Here is a 17,886-nt window from a genome sequence, read left to right on the forward strand (position 1 = left end):
TTATTATATATATATGTATGGAACTTTTCTTTTTCTAAAATTTTTGCAGCATGAATCTCATTTTAGGTAGATCTTTTTCTGTTGAGTCATATTACATACGTACTTTTTTATTTGAGCAGGTACAGCCTGTTAATAAGATAACCCTGAAGCAGAACGTAAAAGTAAAAGTTCTTAAGCTTTGGCTTCTCTCCATTGGAGCATTTCACTAGTCAACCCCAACAACAAGCTTCTTCATTTCTTAAATTAAGGTGATTTTGGTAGGGTTACTACAGTAATTTCAGTAGTTCTTTTTCTTCAAATATAAACTTTACCCTTCCTCCAAAATTCCATGTAAGCAGACTCTGTGTTGTCAAGAGAAGACTCCACACATGCTTACTTGTAGTTAGAACTGTTAAATATAGACTCTAAAATTAAGCTAAACCAAAAATAATAAAATGTCTCTAAAATTAAAAAATTCTTTATTTGGAAAGGAAAAAAAGAATTATTACTGCAAGTAATTAAAATTTGGAAAAGCACCAAAACTGGCTATAAAACACCATGTTTCTCTCTCTATCTATTGCCTTCCTCTTTCACACAAAAACACATACACATTGCACTTCTCTCTCTTTTCTCTCTCTCTCTCTTCCTCTGCCTCAAGACTATTCTGTCTCTGTTTCTTTTCTGTTTCGTCTTGCAAGAAAAAGAAACAGAATTATTGCTTGGGTCAGATTGTGGGAGAAGAGGCTCCGAAAGAGTGGAAAAGTTCAGATTTTTTTTTTTTTTCTGGTGCTTTCCTTTCCTGTTGAAAACAGAAAGAAAATGCTGAGACTTTGATTGGGTTTTTTTTTTCTTATTTTCCTCTTTAATATTGGATTTGGTACCAGTTATATACAAACTCAATCTCATCCGCATTGTTAAATATTCAAAACCCGTATCACAATCAGATCTATTTCTCTTATTGTTGTACTTCCCTTGTTTTGTTTCGTACTGTAATTAACATATTTGTCACCTTATCCCCTGTTTCGCTCTGTTTTTGCTCTGTTCTTAGAGAAAAACAGAGATGGCGGAGGATTCACCAAAATTTATAATTCCAGAATCATTTCAAATTTCAAGAGATGATTTTGGAGCTCAAATTGGACTCATATGGGAGTTGATAAAAACCCCATTGATAGTTCCTCTGTTGACACTCGGTGTTTATGTTTGCTTGGCCATGTCACTTATGCTTTTCATGGAAAGGCTTTATATGGGTATTGTTATAATCCTTGTTAAGCTTTTCTGGAAGAAACCAGAAAAACGTTACAAGTGGGAACCTATACAAGATGATTTGGAATCTGGCAATTCGAATTTCCCTGCCGTGCTTGTTCAAATTCCAATGTTCAATGAAAGAGAGGTCTCTTCTCTTTCTCTCTCTCTTGCTCTGTTTGATATTATGTCTTTGGTCGGTGTGTTCTGCTTTGGGTTTTATACTTCTGAGTTTATTTTGCATAAGAGTTACTCTCAAAAAGTTGGATGCTTCTTGAAATTTTTATAGTTTTTGTACCTATTATGTGGCTTTGTGACAGGTTTACAGGCTATCAATTCTTATTAGTTTGGTTTTGTGACAGGTTTACAAGCTATCAACTCTTATTAGTTTGGTTTTGTGACAGGTTTACAAGCTGTCAATTGGAGCAGCATCTAATCTTTCTTGGCCAGCAGATCGTTTAGTGATCCAAGTTCTTGATGATTCAACCGACCAAGAAATCAAGGTAAAAACTCTACCTGTTTTGCTTCTAATGAACTCATTTAGAGCAATTATTATGTTATGTAATCTTGGTGGGTCCAATTATTATGTTGTGTAATCTTGGTGGTTGGTTATAATTAAAAAGAAAAAATGATTCAGAAAAGCTTTTTTTATCTGGGTATTTTTTGGTGTGGGCAGAAAATGGTGGAGCTAGAATGCCAGAGATGGGCAAGCAAAGGAGTAAATATTGTATACCAAATAAGAGAAACTAGAGGAGGCTATAAAGCCGGTGCTTTAAAAGAAGGCTTAAAGAGAAGTTATGTTAAACACTGTGAATACGTTGTTATCTTTGATGCTGATTTCCAGCCTGAGCCTGACTTTCTCAGACGTGCCATTCCTTTCTTGGTCCACAATCCTGACATTGCTCTCGTTCAAGCTCGCTGGAGATTTGGTATGCTCTAAATTTACACTTCTTATTACAATTATAATTAGGTTAAACCATTTCCATTAAGGATTTAAATCATAATAAGAACCGGTTTGATTTGCTGATGTCGTAATTCATAATCGAAATAATATTTTTTTTACGGTGTAATTTGATTATAGTGTAAATATTAGACTATATTATTAATTTAGATAAAACCCTTTTTAAGCCCTAGATGTTAGATAATTAGGGGGTCATTAGTAAAATGAGTGGAAACGTGAGTATTTTATTTTGATATAAAGAAAAAAAAAAAAAGAAAAAAAGAATTAAGGAGTGTCGGTGGTCTTTGCATTCTTTTTTTTTTTTTTTTTCCCTTTTTTGGCAAGCAAAAGACTATTCCTTCTATCACTAGTAGTAGTTTATCTAGTCTGCCGCAGTTTTAACTTGCATGGAACAGAGGTTGTGGTGGGTCCACTTAAAACCCACCAATCACGGGGATGGTGGTCACTTTTGCCCTGACTTGCTTTGCAACCTATGACTGTGACGTCTGGTTATCTATTGACCATACATCACGTTTGTCATGGGTTCAACTTGGGCAAAATAGTAAATTGCTGGAAAGAATAACATACACTCTTACCTACTGTAGCAACTGCCCACAAACATAATGTGATTAGTTGAGGGTGGAATTTATGATTCCTAAACCTCAAATTTGTCCATTTTTAACCTCTTAATTAATTAAATATTCAATTCCATAATTAGCTCCAACTTCCCTTCATTCCATCAATTATTTTTCTTTTCTCACCTACTTATGTAAACAAGATTTAATAATTTAAATTTTAGAGATTTTTTTTTAAATTTTAGAGATAAAGGGTATACATTCCATTTCTAGGGATCTATTATAAATTTACTAAATATAAATATTTTTAAATAATTTATGAATTATTAATTACAAACAAATATTGAATTATATAAATAACCTAAAAGAGTTACAGAAAGTCTGGGGCGTTTTTGTCATTTCCCGGCAAGAAAATAAGAACTGGAGTTCTTGTCCCGTGTTCCTCTGTCTGTGTATGTAAAGCACATGGACATGGCCAACCACTTTCCTTAAAGGATTAATTGGAGAACATGACAAAGTTTTAGGGGTAAATTTGTCATTCAAAACCTTCTAGTATCAGCAGTTAACTCCACTTCTGGGTCACGTGCTGCTTTTACATGGCTTTTCGATGTAGGGAAGCCACATCAGACGGTGGGACCATACCCGAACTGCCGACACTTCGATTTGGTACTTTTATTAGTACGTAAAATAATTTATAAATACTTATAAACAATTAAAAATAAATTGAAAATTAAATTAATTTCAAAGTCCGTTGCACCGGATAAGAAAGGCATCACTCGTGCTCTCTTTGACGTGGCCATATCTAACTACAAAACGTGAACAGTTTTTTTTTTTAAATATATATATATATATATATATATAAAGGACAAATATTTTTTTTACTTTTATTTTCCTTAATTAATCTTAATTATTTACTATTAATAACGCAAATAAATTACATTATGCTAATAATCTTTAACATCAAATATAGGTATGAAATTCTGAAATTTTATTTTGCACCTTAATTTATTATGCATATAATTTTCATATGTGATTAATTAATTATTCTGATTATATTATTATTAGATAAAATACTAATATAATTATTTGAAACAATTTTTGCAGTGAATGCAGATGAGTGTTTGTTGACAAGAATGCAAGAAATGTCATTAGATTACCATTTTACAGTGGAGCAAGAAGTTGGATCAGCAACTCATGCATTCTTTGGTTTCAATGGTAATTAATTAAGATAATGTCATTTTTAATTTTAATTAAATTACCCTTTTCTTATTTCACTTTGTTTTTAAATTTTTAATTATCAACTAGGTTAATGTAATTTGCATTGCTTAACTAAATTGTTCATGCTTATTTTATTTACTACCTACTATTCATTTTCTTCAAAAGGTCAAAATCAATATTGTTGTCAATTGTTTTCTTCCTCCCATAAATAACAAAACTGTGAAAAATTTGACTTTATCAGCCAACAGATAGCATGTGCTGTTTTTGTATTCTTCTGTAGTAAATCCTGATAAGTTTTTTAATAATATTAAAATAAAATGTGATTTGCAGGTACTGCTGGGGTATGGAGAATTGCGGCCATTAACGAGGCTGGTGGATGGAAGGACAGAACCACTGTAGAAGACATGGATCTTGCTGTTCGAGCTAGTCTTAGAGGATGGAAATTTGTTTATCTTGGTGACCTACATGTATATAATTAAATAATTTTCCAATTTTTTAATATGGCTAATTGCAGTGATTAAAATATAATTTGTTACACATATTAATAAAATTTAGTTTTGATAGGTGAAAAGTGAACTTCCTAGTACTTTCAAGGCCTTCAGGTTTCAGCAGCATAGGTGGTCTTGTGGTCCTGCTAATCTGTTCAGGAAAATGGTTATGGAAATAGTTAGAAATAAGGTAAGTTCATTTTTTTTCTTTTGAAAAAGATAAATTCTTGACTCTTTTTTTTTTTCTAATTAATGTTTATTTGAACATTTCAGAAAGTGAGATTCTGGAAAAAGGTTTATGTGATCTATAGTTTCTTCTTCGTTCGCAAGATCATTGCTCATATGGTGACATTTTGGTTCTACTGTGTTGTTCTTCCACTAACCATTTTGGTTCCTGAAGTTAAAGTTCCAATTTGGGGAGCTGTTTATATTCCTTCAATTATTACCATTTTAAATTCAGTAGGAACTCCAAGGTATGCTCATTTCTTTCGTTTTACCTTATTTTTCAATTTTCCTGATGTTGCAGAAACTGTACTAAAAAATCATATGTTCTTGATTTTTTCAGGTCAATTCATTTACTGTTCTATTGGATTCTCTTCGAGAATGTGATGTCTTTGCATCGAACAAAAGCAACACTCATTGGTCTGCTAGAAGCAGGAAGAGCTAATGAATGGGTTGTTACTGAAAAACTGGGAAATACACTTCAAAAAAATGCAGAAGCCAAGAAAAATAATCTTAAACCGCCAAGAAAACTCCGATTCAAATTCGGTGACAGGTACAAAACATTCTTCAACATTTCTATAATCTTATTTGAATAAACACTTCTATATTTTATTTTGACCTACCACACATTTTATAAATGAGTAAGTTTATCCAAATTATTTTTATTTATGTCAGTTTCTGAATAGTGGAGTAAATGAACAAACTAACAAATCCAAATATCAGCAATAATGTTTGTCATTATAACCAAATCCCACTTAGCCCAATTGAATGCTTTTGAGTTCTTTATAATATTAATTGAGAATCTTTTATATGTATTTGTATATAATTAACAAGATGGGAAGAACTTATTGTCTTGGCAGATTTGTTTCTGGTTTTAGTTGCAAGAATCAGACAAGAGTGTTGCCTTACCTAACTGCAGATTTTACAATAATGTTAATAGATAAGACAATAAATATGTTTTAAGATTCTATTCATTTAGAAATATTATACCATAATCTATGTAAACAATAATTAAACGCCATATCCAATAATACTTGGTAAGATTAAGATTCCAACTTTTGTATTCTTAAATTAATAGTTGAAGTGATTCTAAGACAGCTGTCTTTGTTTAAATACATATTATTTGGATTCTTTTAACATGTATTTTTGTTTTTATTGTTGTCTTCTTCACAGGCTTAACACATTGGAGTTGGGGTTTGCAGCATTTCTTTTCTTGTGTGGATGTTATGATTTTGTTAATGGCAAGAACAACTACTTTGTATACCTCTTCCTTCAAACAATCACTTTCTTTATCACCGGAATCGGATATGTCGGCACCATCATTCCTAGCTCTTAGTCTTAGCAGCAGCAGAAGAAGTGGCTTCTGACACGGAAAAATCCGCGTGAAGCCCTTTATTGTTCTTCTCATGTTGTGTCTATGTTTTTCTCCCCTGCAACACAATTTATAAGTGGGGAACTATCAGAAATGATTGATTTGAGTTCACTTAAGAAAAAAAATGTCATTCCATATGCTTTGCTAGAAAACTAGGAAAGTCATAGTCATGACTTCTTTAGAGACAAAAAAAAAAAAAAAAAATACTAGAAGAGAAAAAACGCCGTTATTTTGCATATAGAGTTACAAAGAAGCCTGCAAAAAACAGCGTATGTTTTAGGCAACAATAATGTTATAGTTTCATTTAAATAGATTGCTTGTAATTGTGAGACTTTTTTTTTATTATTATTGTTCTTTTTGTTTATTTTGGGTCTCCAATTGTTAGTTTTCCATAGTTTCAGCAGAACAAGCTGATGAATTGTAATAGTGTATTTGTAATCATAGTTAATTTATTAAATCTACCTTTGTGTTTCTTGTTTCTTGGATTGTATTACTAATTTTAAATCTTGAACAACTATGCAAATTATATGATTCACATAAAACTATGCAAATTATCAATAAAGAATTGGCAATCTCAATCCTTGTAAGGGCGAGAATATAAGTTCGATCTCCAAAAAAATGTATTTTACTCAGAGGGCCAAAAACTTTTACGTTCTAATGTATGAAGGGATTATACTCCTTGTTATATCAAAACTATGCAAAGCCCTATCAAAATTCTTTTTTTTTTTTTTTTTAAATTGCCAAATTATAAAATTGAACTTGGTATTAGATGCTCCAATCCTTTGCATTACATATATTTTATTCTTCGAATCATTGAATGAGAACATGAGCTCTAATTAACAAGCCTAACCAGCCTTGTAAGGCAAGTGTCTAGCCTAATTAATTGTTATACACACCATCATTTCTAAATTCTAATCCTTGTTTTGCAAATGCTTTAGAAATTAAGGCATTGGAAGACATCCTTATGGTCACTTTTCATGCTTGTCCCAATCATTTGTAACCTTTGAAATGAATAATGACTTGTAATGCTATCTAATTTGGAGTCATATTTCATTGCTTTTATATTCTAAGGCACTTATGTTTTGCTACCCTTTAGCATCACAAGGACAACCTTTGTATTAAGGAATAAACTTTTTTAAAATTAGAATTGTAAAAAAGATGCTCTAAGTCTAGATTTCTTCAAGTAGAAGTCTCAATTATATTTGGTAACCTTTTTACACTTTTTTTTTAAAATTTATTAGAGGCTTTGAAAGGCCGAAATAACAGGGGTGGCTCTCCTCATGGCTCATCAAATTAGTAAAAATAACTATGGTCGAGAGGACTCAAACTAGAACTCGAGACTTCTCACTCCTCATATAAATGAAAAGACTATTCAAACTACCACCTTATCGGTAAACTTTTACGCTTTAACCAGAGATAAAGAAAGAGAGTCACATCATAAATTAAATTTAGAATTGAGCAAAAGTTAAAATATGTAACCACACTCCCTATATATTATACTCTATACAACTAAACTATAGATTGCTTGAGAGCTTTAGGAAGGTCAACAATGTTTCTTTTCTTTTTAAATTAATTTTCTTGGGACTCGTAACAATAACTAGCTAGCTTCTTAAATAATATTAGAATATTAAAATCAAGCCATAGATTATGGAAACTTCTAAAGCAACTTCTTCTTATTGGTTTGGCATGTGAAATTGATGAAAACATTGTGCTCTTCATACTAATTGCCATTCATCATCTCCACATTTTCAGGGCCTATTTGTCCTGTTATATATTTTTGATTTTGAAGCACTCACCAGCATAATCTAAGTGTAAATCAGAATTTTTTTTTTATATCAAAGTTTTAAAAAATTTAATAATCCTACCCATTTTAAATTCATTTAACTAACATCCAAATATATTTTAAACCAATTGAGCTAGATTGGGTATTGAAAAAATTCACCCTGCTTTCATCCCTAACCTCTATGCTTTGAAATTGATACAATTTTTTTTTTAATTTCTAAATATTCGGATCTATTCAGTAGAATTAATTGTTTGGTAGCTATTAATTATTTTAATAGCGTTTAGCTATGTAAGTAATGTTTCATAAAATGCTAAAAGCTAAATGTTAAAGGGAATAACCTTTTATAAAACGTTACTCTAATTTTTAAAAACTAATTCAAATGTTATGTTACTGAACACTATAAAAAAATAATATGTATAATTTTAACTAATCAAAATACTAAAAATTACTTAAAAAAACTGCCGTGCAAAACACAACATGTAGAAGTACATTGTGCATGACCATTACTCCATTATATTATGTGGAGCCCATCCCATACTCCAGCTGGCCATAGTAAACCACATTCTCAAATTATTGTGCCTTGTACAGAATATACCAAATCTTGTGTGTTTAAGATCTTGATATATGAATATGATTTATTTATATTTTCAACCACTCTTTTTCAAAATAAATAAATAAATATGTCTACCAATCAATAATGTTTTAAATTAAGGTGGTGTTCGGCATCAAATGTTTTAGTAGTTTTTAATGTTTTGACTAAACACAATTTTTTTATAGTGTTCGGTAACATAGTGTTTAAACTAGTTTTTAAAATTTAATTTAGAATTTTATAAAAAGTTGATCCATATAACGTTTAGTTTTTACTATTTTATGAAAAGCTAACAAAACAACTAATAACTAAATGCTATTAAAATAACTAACAGCTAAGGGAAAAAAAAAAAAGCTAATTTTATCGAACACACCCTAAGTTACTTGTAGGTTAGCCAATTAAATTAATTTGACTTAACTATGTTTCTTTGTTTTGATAAATATGTAGGAAGCAAATTTTGTTTGGTTGCATTAATAGATGTTTGCAATTATTGTTGGAAAGGAGTAAAGACTTGATTAAGACAAGAGAGACTTGTCTTTGTGTTGCCACTCCTCAAACAGAAACAGCCCTTTGTAAGGACCCCAAACAATTTCTATGGTTACTATAAAAAGGTCTGATAAGAGACAATTGCCATTAATCTTTGAATGGCAGACATCCATTTTCTGGCAGGGACAAAGAAAAAAAATATACAAAGAAAAGCCTTAAAAAGTAACTAGTGATTGCTTCATGACTTTAATATATAAAAGGTGAAATATGGATCCCTATGTAGGTGAAGTTATTAGGAATTTTTTCAACAGTTTGTGATAGTTTTTTTTTTTTTTTTCCTTTTGGTATTAACAGAAGGTTTAATCCTCTAGGTATTAAGTAAAAGATTTAATTCTCTCAAGTTATAGAGTTATAGAGCGGAAAAAAAATTTTTAATCATCTCAATAAAGTGCGCTTCTGAAGAATGAATTTGTATTCTCGCCCAAAGATAGTCTAATATATTTTTATTCAGGATATACATTTATTTATATTAAGTATTGTTTCTTGACAAGGCTGCATTTCATAGTTCTAGTTTGTCTTTTATATTTAGAAATTACTTACTAAAATTTCATATTTTGTTTTATAAATTGAAATAAAATAATAATGTAATATAACTGATTATATATTTAATTATATTATATTTCATTATTAATCCAAAATGTAATTTTAAATTATTTAAACTTAAACAATAATGTGAAATCAACTCCCATTGTTGTTAGAAAGGAAAACTCTCATCTTTTTTTTTTTTTTTCCTCTTTTTTTTTGCCCTTTTTGCAGAGAAAGACAGCCTTGAGGTTGTGCACGTTATGGCCTTGAAAAGCACATCTAAAAAAAGGCACATGCTTTGTGATATTTTTTCCTGCGCTGGAGTTAACTTGTCATTGTTGTTGCTCATTAATACTAGAATTCATGCATGGACCAGTTTATCTTTTATTATTATTTTTTAAAAAAATTTAAATAACTCTACATAAAAAATATATTTTCTATTTCTTTATAAATACCTCATTATTGAAATGAATCCAGGCATTATATTATTGAAGAATGGGATTGGAGAACGGAAAAAAACATATGAACTTATTGGAGATGGAGAGATAAGATAGGATTCACAAACCTATTATTATCTGAATGAATTATTCTTGACAAAATAAAAAGTCCATAATTAAGAAATGGTTGGATGAATTATCAAGAAATGATTAGAGTAAGCAGAGTGAACTGTGTCGAACTTTACTTATATATTTTAAATATTATATTATTCTCGATTTAAAGTTCAACCATAAAAATATGCGTCCAAAAACCGAAACAAAAAGAGAAAATTAAATAAAACTTATATTTATTATTCTCAGTTTAAAGTTCAACCATAAAAATATGCCTCCAAAATTATAAAAAAAAAAAAAAAAAAAAGTGAGAGAGAAAATTAAATAAAAGTTATATTTATTATAGCATTGGGCTTGTAGTAGCTATACATGAAGTTCCAAATCTTACCATATATAGTATGATAGGTAGACATACTAAAAATCTTAAGGAAAGATTATGAGGTAGTCTCTATTAAGGAAAGAGAAAAGTATGGAAGGCACTGACACTACTCAGAAGTGTCATGTGATGTGGGGTTCCTTAAGGAATACAAAATCACATGTTCTAAATAAAATAAAATTAATTAATTGAAAATGGTCCACTTTTATCAGAGCCGACACCGAAAATACTGACAATCCACATGCAAATTTCCGTTTTATTTCGTACCAGGAAAATTCTTTGAATCAATACTCCTTAAAAAATTGTCAATTACGCGTGATTTAATTGATTTTTTCACTAATACAAATAATAAAAAGTTTCGAGTTTGAATTTTTTTGATTTCGAGTGTTTTCGCTAATTTAATGAGTCCAATAGAGGGGAAGACTACCTATGTTGTACAGTCTGCATTGTTACTTCAGTCCATCGACCTCTTAATGAATAAAAAAAAAATATTTCTTCTGTCTATCTTAAAATATAGTCATTTTTTTTTAAAAGATTTATTATCTAATTTCTTAATATACTCATATTTAATGTATATCTACATTTCTAATTGATGTCCATCATTTAATATTATAAATGGATATTTTGAGAAACAAAACAAAAAATATAATTCAATTATATTAATTAATTTTTCTTAATTTATATGAATGTCAAACTAGGCTAACCCTATATATATGGGAGAAAGGGAGTATCATAAACAGTAAGATAAAACTTTTATTCTTCTTATTAGGGAAAATTATTTAGGACAAGGTTCTGCCCACTAAGAGCATCTTCAATGCAACCGTTGATTACATTAATTTATTTGCCGCGTTTGAAAAATTAAAAGTTAAAAATAAAATCTTCTCCAACGCTATTGTCTGTTTGGTATGTGAGTCTAAATATCAAAAAAAAAAAAAATATTGTCTATTATGCTATCTATTTTCAGAGGTTCTGTTAGACAGTGTAACTCAGTTTTTTATTTTTTCTATTTATTCATTTTTTCTCCTTTATTTACCCTTAAACTTTTTCTTGCGTTGAAACTTGAAAAACCATTTTTAAAATCTAACATCTACAAATACACATTCAGTCATATCATCATCTACAATTTTTATTTATTAAAACACATCGGCCACAATCCATGATTGCATTAGAGATGTTATAAATCCCATGGTTTTGCTTAATTATATCTTAATTATCTTTCCCTTTCTATGTTTTTTTTATTAATTTGTTGGATTTTGGTCACATGATGCTGAGCAGCAACTCATCGTTCTTAGTATTTCTTCCACTTAATCAATCACAATGTAGAATGAGTCAACCTAAAGAATTTTATAAATCCTAAAAAGTTATCCTTATAGTTTCCAATATATATATATATATATATATATATATATATATATATATATACACTAACGATTAGAGATATTTCCATATCAATTTCCATAAATCGAAACTAATTTTTCTTTTTGAATTATTGTTTTTATGGATTGAATTAATAAACTCTGTTGAATACAAACTCTATTTTTAACTAAATCAAGCAAAAAATCAAATATAATACATTATACAACAAAAAAATTAATCCATAGTATAACTTTATAACTAAAAAGAAAGAAAGAAAATACAATCCTTCAAGACTTATACTAATAAATCAAAAAAATTAATAGTCAGGTTAAAATATAAATCTTGTGAACGAATTGAAAACAACTTCCTAACAAAAGCAGCAAAAGATTTGTTTAATGAACTAACAAGGTGTCGATTGGAGTGATAAGTGATCTCAATCCCATAAGGATGAAAAAAATTTTAATTTTTGAGAAGCGTACTTTTCTAAGATGATTAAATGCTCATCGGGTTTCAAGAAATTACACATCCTCCTAGTGATAAAAAATATATATATATATATATGTATTAGTTGGTTGAGGTGTCTTCTCATTTTGCTTTTTCTATGTGTTTGGCATTTAGGCAGTTGTATTGTACTAATCTACCCATTTCCCTCAATAATAAGAATGTGACTTGTCAATTGTAACATTTATTCATTGGGTTTCTGCCCCTAATGTTGGGAGTCTTAGGCCCCATTCTCCTACCACATGGGGTCAACTCTTTTCAGTCACAACAATTAATATTCTCCAAGCATCTTTTAGTATATTCTTTACTTACTATACCTTTGCAATTAATTTCTTGTTAACTCCAATTTTGCTTCTTTGGATCCATTTGGTTGGTTTGTGTGGTACAATTTAACAATTTTGTACCACTAGGATAAAGGGAGCCATTTAAATTAAGGGGGATATGTAAATAATTAATCACTAATTAAGGGTGGTATTAAATGATTAATGATAGGAAAATAACAATACATACTGAATTTTTGGATTTAAATTTCAAGACAATACTGCAATAACTTTTCATCTTTTGTTAAATTTCAAGACTTGTAATATTATATTTTTTTTATTAATGTTTAATATTTATATAATTTATTTGTAAATAAATAATATTACAACTTGTAATGTTCAAATTTAACCTATTAAACTAACAAATATAGTTAAATATTTTTTAAATTTTACTTATATGATATTAAGCTATTTTTTTATTCTATATGATAATAACAATTATAATAATTAACAACAACCAAAATATAGCAAGAATTAACTGAAAAGTAATAATTATATGACAATGAATAAAGGAAAAGAAATGCCAAGTGGAGACCTATAAAAAAGAATGTCTCACTTATCACTTCATCAGAACATGAATGAAAAAATAAAAATTGACTCCAACTAAATAAGAACATATTTTAGAATTAGACCATGTCAGTGAATTTGCTTCGGCTATTTATATAGAGATATTATATAAATTATTTAAAAAACTGAAATATCAATAATGTTATTATTTGAAAAAAATGAAAAAAATATTATTCATAGATGTTGTGATATTATTAATTTATTAATTTGAAAGAACATTAATTATATTTTAATTTCGTTATTATTAGAAAATTAAAAGATATATTATTCATTAATCAACTAGTTAAATCAGCTCTCTCTTTTCCTGTGTCCTGAATTTTATTTTTAAACCATCGACGACAAGCCTTCTTTGGTTGACGGTGGTTTTTTTTCACTCCTGACCATCATTTTTTTAATTTTCTTTAATTTTTTTTTAATATTTCCAAACCTATGATCGTTTGGAATAAAATTTGGATTTGGTCTTTCGTATTGAGTGTTTTTTGTACCATCTTATTGAGTTTTTTTCATTCTCTTCTTTCATGGAATTGTTTCTCGATATTGAGCAGTTTTTATTTGGAGTTAGTTGCTTGTGGTTGGAGACTTAGATCTTCAAGTTCGGGTAAGTTTCTTTTATCAATAGAGTCTGGTACTGCGGTCTGTTCCTCCATTAAAATTTGTTATATTAAACTTTTCTACCGGTGTCAGTTGTAACAAGTTTTCAAAAAAATTATGTTCGGGTAATATTGTGAAAGGTTTCTTTTGTCGTTCTATTTGAAAATGCACCAGTTTTTATTCGAAAAATTAATCTCTTCTGCTGTAATATCCCGAATTTTTATTTTCAAAACTTTAGAATTTTTATTAAATCAAAAATCCGAATTTTTTTTATAGTATGGGTCGTGAAGACCGAGCATTTCTAACTTGAGCCCAAATTTGAATTGAGCCCAAGCCCAAAAACAGAACGTTCAGAAATTTCGATGAAATAAAATGGAACTCTACGATATAAACTAATTATCCTAAATTAATTTATTGTTATCATTATTTGTTGTACTATTAGAAAGTTAATTGAAGAGATGTTTTATGACCCAACTAAATAATTAAATAAATTAAACCGGACCTAAAAATTAATTAACTGTGTCGAAACCACACGAATAATTGAAAAACCGAGCGAAAAAAAAAAAAAAAAAAAAAAACCAAACGAAACGAGATCAAATCACTGAATCGGACCGAATCGGTTCGAATCGAACCGGACCGGCCCATTTCCTTTCTTTTCTTTTTTTTCTTTCTTTTTCTTTTCTTTTCTTCCTTCTTCTTCTCCAGTAGCGTGACCTCCTCCTCCTCCTCCTCCTCCTCCTCCCTCTTCTTTGATCTCCTTCCTCCGGCCACCGAATTTGGCAAATGAATACTCTAAAAACATCTACTCAACGCGAGGAAGAAGATTATAGCGTAGATTTGAACTGAAATTGTGACTATTTCGAAGGGGAAGAGCTTGAAGTTTCGGACACCTTTTTCCGGCGATTCACGCCGTTTCAGGCAAGCCTAGGACACAAGGTGAGTACCAAATGACTCCTCTCTTCTTCCTCTTTAATTTGATGGCCTCCTCGTCGACTGAAATAGCCGGAATCGGAAAACCCAAAATGGGTATCACCGAACCTTTCCGATCAATTTTCGGCCAAATAGTTCGTACCCACCTTGATTTGAATACATATTAATGATCCTCTCATCGAAACGAATAAAATGATATATTGTTTGTTAATTTTGGTGAAGATTTGAATTTCCGGCCACCGTGCACGGTGGCGACGGCGGTGGTCCGGCGACTGGCCGGCGACACTCCGGTGAGGCACCAAAAGGCAGAATCTTCCTCTTCTCATGTAGGTTGTGGATCCGTCGTCTGATTTTCAATCGGTACACTCTAAAGCTTAATTCGCAATTTTTGAATAAATCCCGAATTAATTAATTAATGAACTTAATTAAGTATTTAAGTAAATTGAATTAAATATTGTTAAATATATTTTATGAATATTAAGTATAACTATAAGGTTGGTACAAAAAAATATATATATATATTCCTAGCTAATAATAAATTTTAGGTATTAACAAATAAATAGTTATAGAACAATTAATTATAATGGATTATGTGAATTAAGTGACCGAATAAATGACGGATATGGCGGACGAGATTAGTGGATATGAATTTGCCCGATGGATGGGCTGTGTGTGTGGATTTGTGAAAATATGAAAAATTTGGATAGTCCAGTTTATAGAGAAAATGTTGCCGAATTTTTAATAAAACACTTAATGAAGAATTAAATTAGTTATATTCTTAAGAAGTAGTGACGACAAAAATTTGAAGTATTAAGAAATATTATACAATATTAGAATTATCATTATATAATATTTCTCACCGAATAATTAGAGATTTTATCTAAAGGTTATAAATTAGAATAGTTATTTATATAAATGAGAGAACCTAAATATATATGCGTATATAACAAGTGAATTAAATGACCGGTAGCCAAAATAAATAAACGAATGTGAAATATAAGTTTTTGAATTAAAATTCTTATTTAGAATTTTCTTATTTATTTTAAAGGTTTATAAAATACAAAATGCGAGGACAAAAGCTGGAAGCATGTGGCTAAAAAGGCAGTCCTTTTAAAGGACAATAAAGAACTGTGAGTAGTGTTAGATAACTAGTATCATCCGCCTGCATTCATGCATTCACGGCTAAATGCTATCATGCATTAATTTGTTGAATTGCCATATTGTGCTGCACTAATTGTTGATATTAAATAAATTATGTGATTACTTGTGCTGTGTATATACTGTGCCTTGTTTGTGTGGAATTGGGATGAAGTGGGCCACCATGGGTTTGTGAGGACGGTCTATGTGATATGGATCCTGAATATGATATGATATGAAATGTGACCGTCGGCCGGGAAAATGGGAGATCGGCGCCCCCGTGTGCACCTGATGATATGGATTATATAGAACCACAGGATGGCCTCTTGTTGTTGCGCACCTGATAATCTAGATTTGATTGTAGCCCGCAGGGTGGCCTCCTGTTGTGAGCACTTGATGATCTAGATTGGATGGAGACCACCGAGTTGCCTCCTGTTGGTATGGAAAAGAAAAGAGAGAAAATGGAAAAACAATGAGAGGACTGGTCAGTGAGGATAAGACCAGTTGGCCGTATGGGGGATCGGCTCCCTGGTGCACATGTATGAGAGGGCGAGCCATGTGTGAGGACGGCTCGTTGGGGTTTCAGGTGGTGCCACTGACTAATTTCCACGTGATGTGATTATATGAAGGTGATGATACTTGTGATTGCTGTTGTATTGCCATTTGTGTGACAAACTGCATGATCATATAATTAAACGGTAACTAGATAAAAATATTTAGCATCTGTGTGATTGTGTGGGGTGAGAGGGTTATCTAACCCTACTCATTGAGTTTGGCGCTCACCCCTGCCTACTATTTTTTTTTTCCAGGTAATAAAAAGAAAGAAAAGCCTTGTGGAGTTGAGACACTTATTGTAGAAGACTGTTAATGATAGAAATAACGATGTAAATACAAAGGTAGAGTTCCGCAATTGTATTCCAGTTGGGTTGTAATTAAATAATGAAAGTCCATTTTAAATATATGAACTGTATTTTGAATGCATATGCATAATAAGTTAATGGGCCCGAATCCATAAATATTTGTAGAATGTCGAATTGGAATAAGTTAGGCTTACTACGGGCTTCGGGGGCCTTAAGCCCACCCAGGTCCTAGTGCCGGTCCGGCCCACGAAAATGGGTCGTGACAAAGTTGGTATCAGAGCGTAAGTTGGGACTTAGGAATCAATTGCGGAACATAGGAATTTAAATAGAGAACTCCTCTGTTGGGATCGGCCGTAACCAACAAAGGAGCTGTAGTCTGGATTGAATTCCATTTTAGTGCCGATGGACGCATCGTGCACGAGGATGGAAGGAAATCTGTATCAAACTTAGGATGAGAACTAAAGGTACATAAATAATAGGAAATTAAAATAGGTCTGGGTAACTGACATTTATAAACGAAATATTTTGAGTTTGCTAAATCCCCTCTATAAAATTTTGAAGTAGAGGATCAGTTGGAAATTGGTGTAATGGCCTGATCACCCAGTACACCTTGATCCAACAAGAGACACTGCTTCGAAAATTATTTAAAATGGTTTAGAAAAAAATTTGGAGTTTTAAAGACAATAAGAAAGTGAGTTTATTTGAACTATGATTTGAGAAAAATGTTTTATTCTTTGCTTGTTGGAAATTGTTTTTATTGTGAAGTTGCAATTAATTGTTTGATTTTATTATTTTGTCGGCATGTCAAAAATTTATTTGATTTTAGAATTTAAATTACTTATAATGATCGCATGTTTGATTAATTTTTATCATATTGTCTATCCCGAGGACTAAATTAGGCTTGCAAAAGTTAATATTGATAAAATAATAATAAATGGTATAGAATATGAATTAGAATGAACATTTCAATGAAGATAGAAATTAAATTCTAGAACTGTTACTGTTAGGGAATAAAAAGTGAAAATTGTAATTTACATTACATGAAGGGTAAAAAAAAAAAGAGGATCTAAGACAAATAAATTAAACTCTCAATTATTCAAGGCTAAACTCAAGGATGTAAAAAGAGAAAATTTGTAAATTATTTAAGTATAACATTAAGGAGAATAGAGACTTATTGGCATAATTAAAAAGAGTTAGACGTGAAAACAATAAGTTGTGTCT

The 17,886-nt window shown here is 30.4% G+C and overlaps 1 protein-coding gene and 1 long non-coding RNA gene across 2 annotated transcripts; both read left to right on the top strand.

Annotated features, from left to right (window-relative positions):
* Positions 1 to 545: 545 nt before the first annotated feature.
* On the top strand, positions 546 to 6,514 carry CSLA02 (cellulose synthase-like A02). Its single transcript, XM_012220801.4, has 9 exons — positions 546 to 1,369; positions 1,626 to 1,724; positions 1,898 to 2,150; positions 3,841 to 3,951; positions 4,285 to 4,421; positions 4,519 to 4,632; positions 4,716 to 4,915; positions 5,008 to 5,217; positions 5,838 to 6,514. Exons 1-9 carry the CDS (start codon positions 1,040 to 1,042, stop codon positions 5,998 to 6,000), a joined length of 1,617 nt encoding a protein of 538 aa, XP_012076191.1. The 5' UTR covers positions 546 to 1,039; the 3' UTR covers positions 6,001 to 6,514.
* A 7,495-nt stretch (positions 6,515 to 14,009) lies between these two features.
* LOC149498891 (uncharacterized) lies at positions 14,010 to 16,786 on the top strand. Its single transcript, XR_016318475.1, has 4 exons — positions 14,010 to 14,674; positions 14,891 to 15,028; positions 15,717 to 15,798; positions 16,615 to 16,786. It is a non-coding gene; the product is annotated as an uncharacterized LOC149498891 (long non-coding RNA).
* The last annotated feature ends 1,100 nt before the right edge of the window (positions 16,787 to 17,886 follow it).

Source organism: Jatropha curcas, chromosome 1 (assembly GCF_041381405.1).
Source record: "Jatropha curcas cultivar XTBG-Jc1 chromosome 1, XTBG_Jcur_1.0, whole genome shotgun sequence".
Lineage (NCBI taxonomy): Eukaryota > Viridiplantae > Streptophyta > Magnoliopsida > Malpighiales > Euphorbiaceae > Jatropha > Jatropha curcas.

Bases quoted from the DNA above. Each gene is read 5' to 3' on its own strand.
- CSLA02 (XM_012220801.4), top strand. From the start codon at position 1,040: ATGGCGGAGGATTCACCAAAATTTATAATTCCAGAATCATTTCAAATT. The intron at 1,725-1,897 runs GTAAAAACTCTA...TGGTGTGGGCAG, and splicing joins CAACCGACCAAGAAATCAAG to AAAATGGTGGAGCTAGAATG. The intron at 2,151-3,840 runs GTATGCTCTAAA...CAATTTTTGCAG, and splicing joins TCAAGCTCGCTGGAGATTTG to TGAATGCAGATGAGTGTTTG.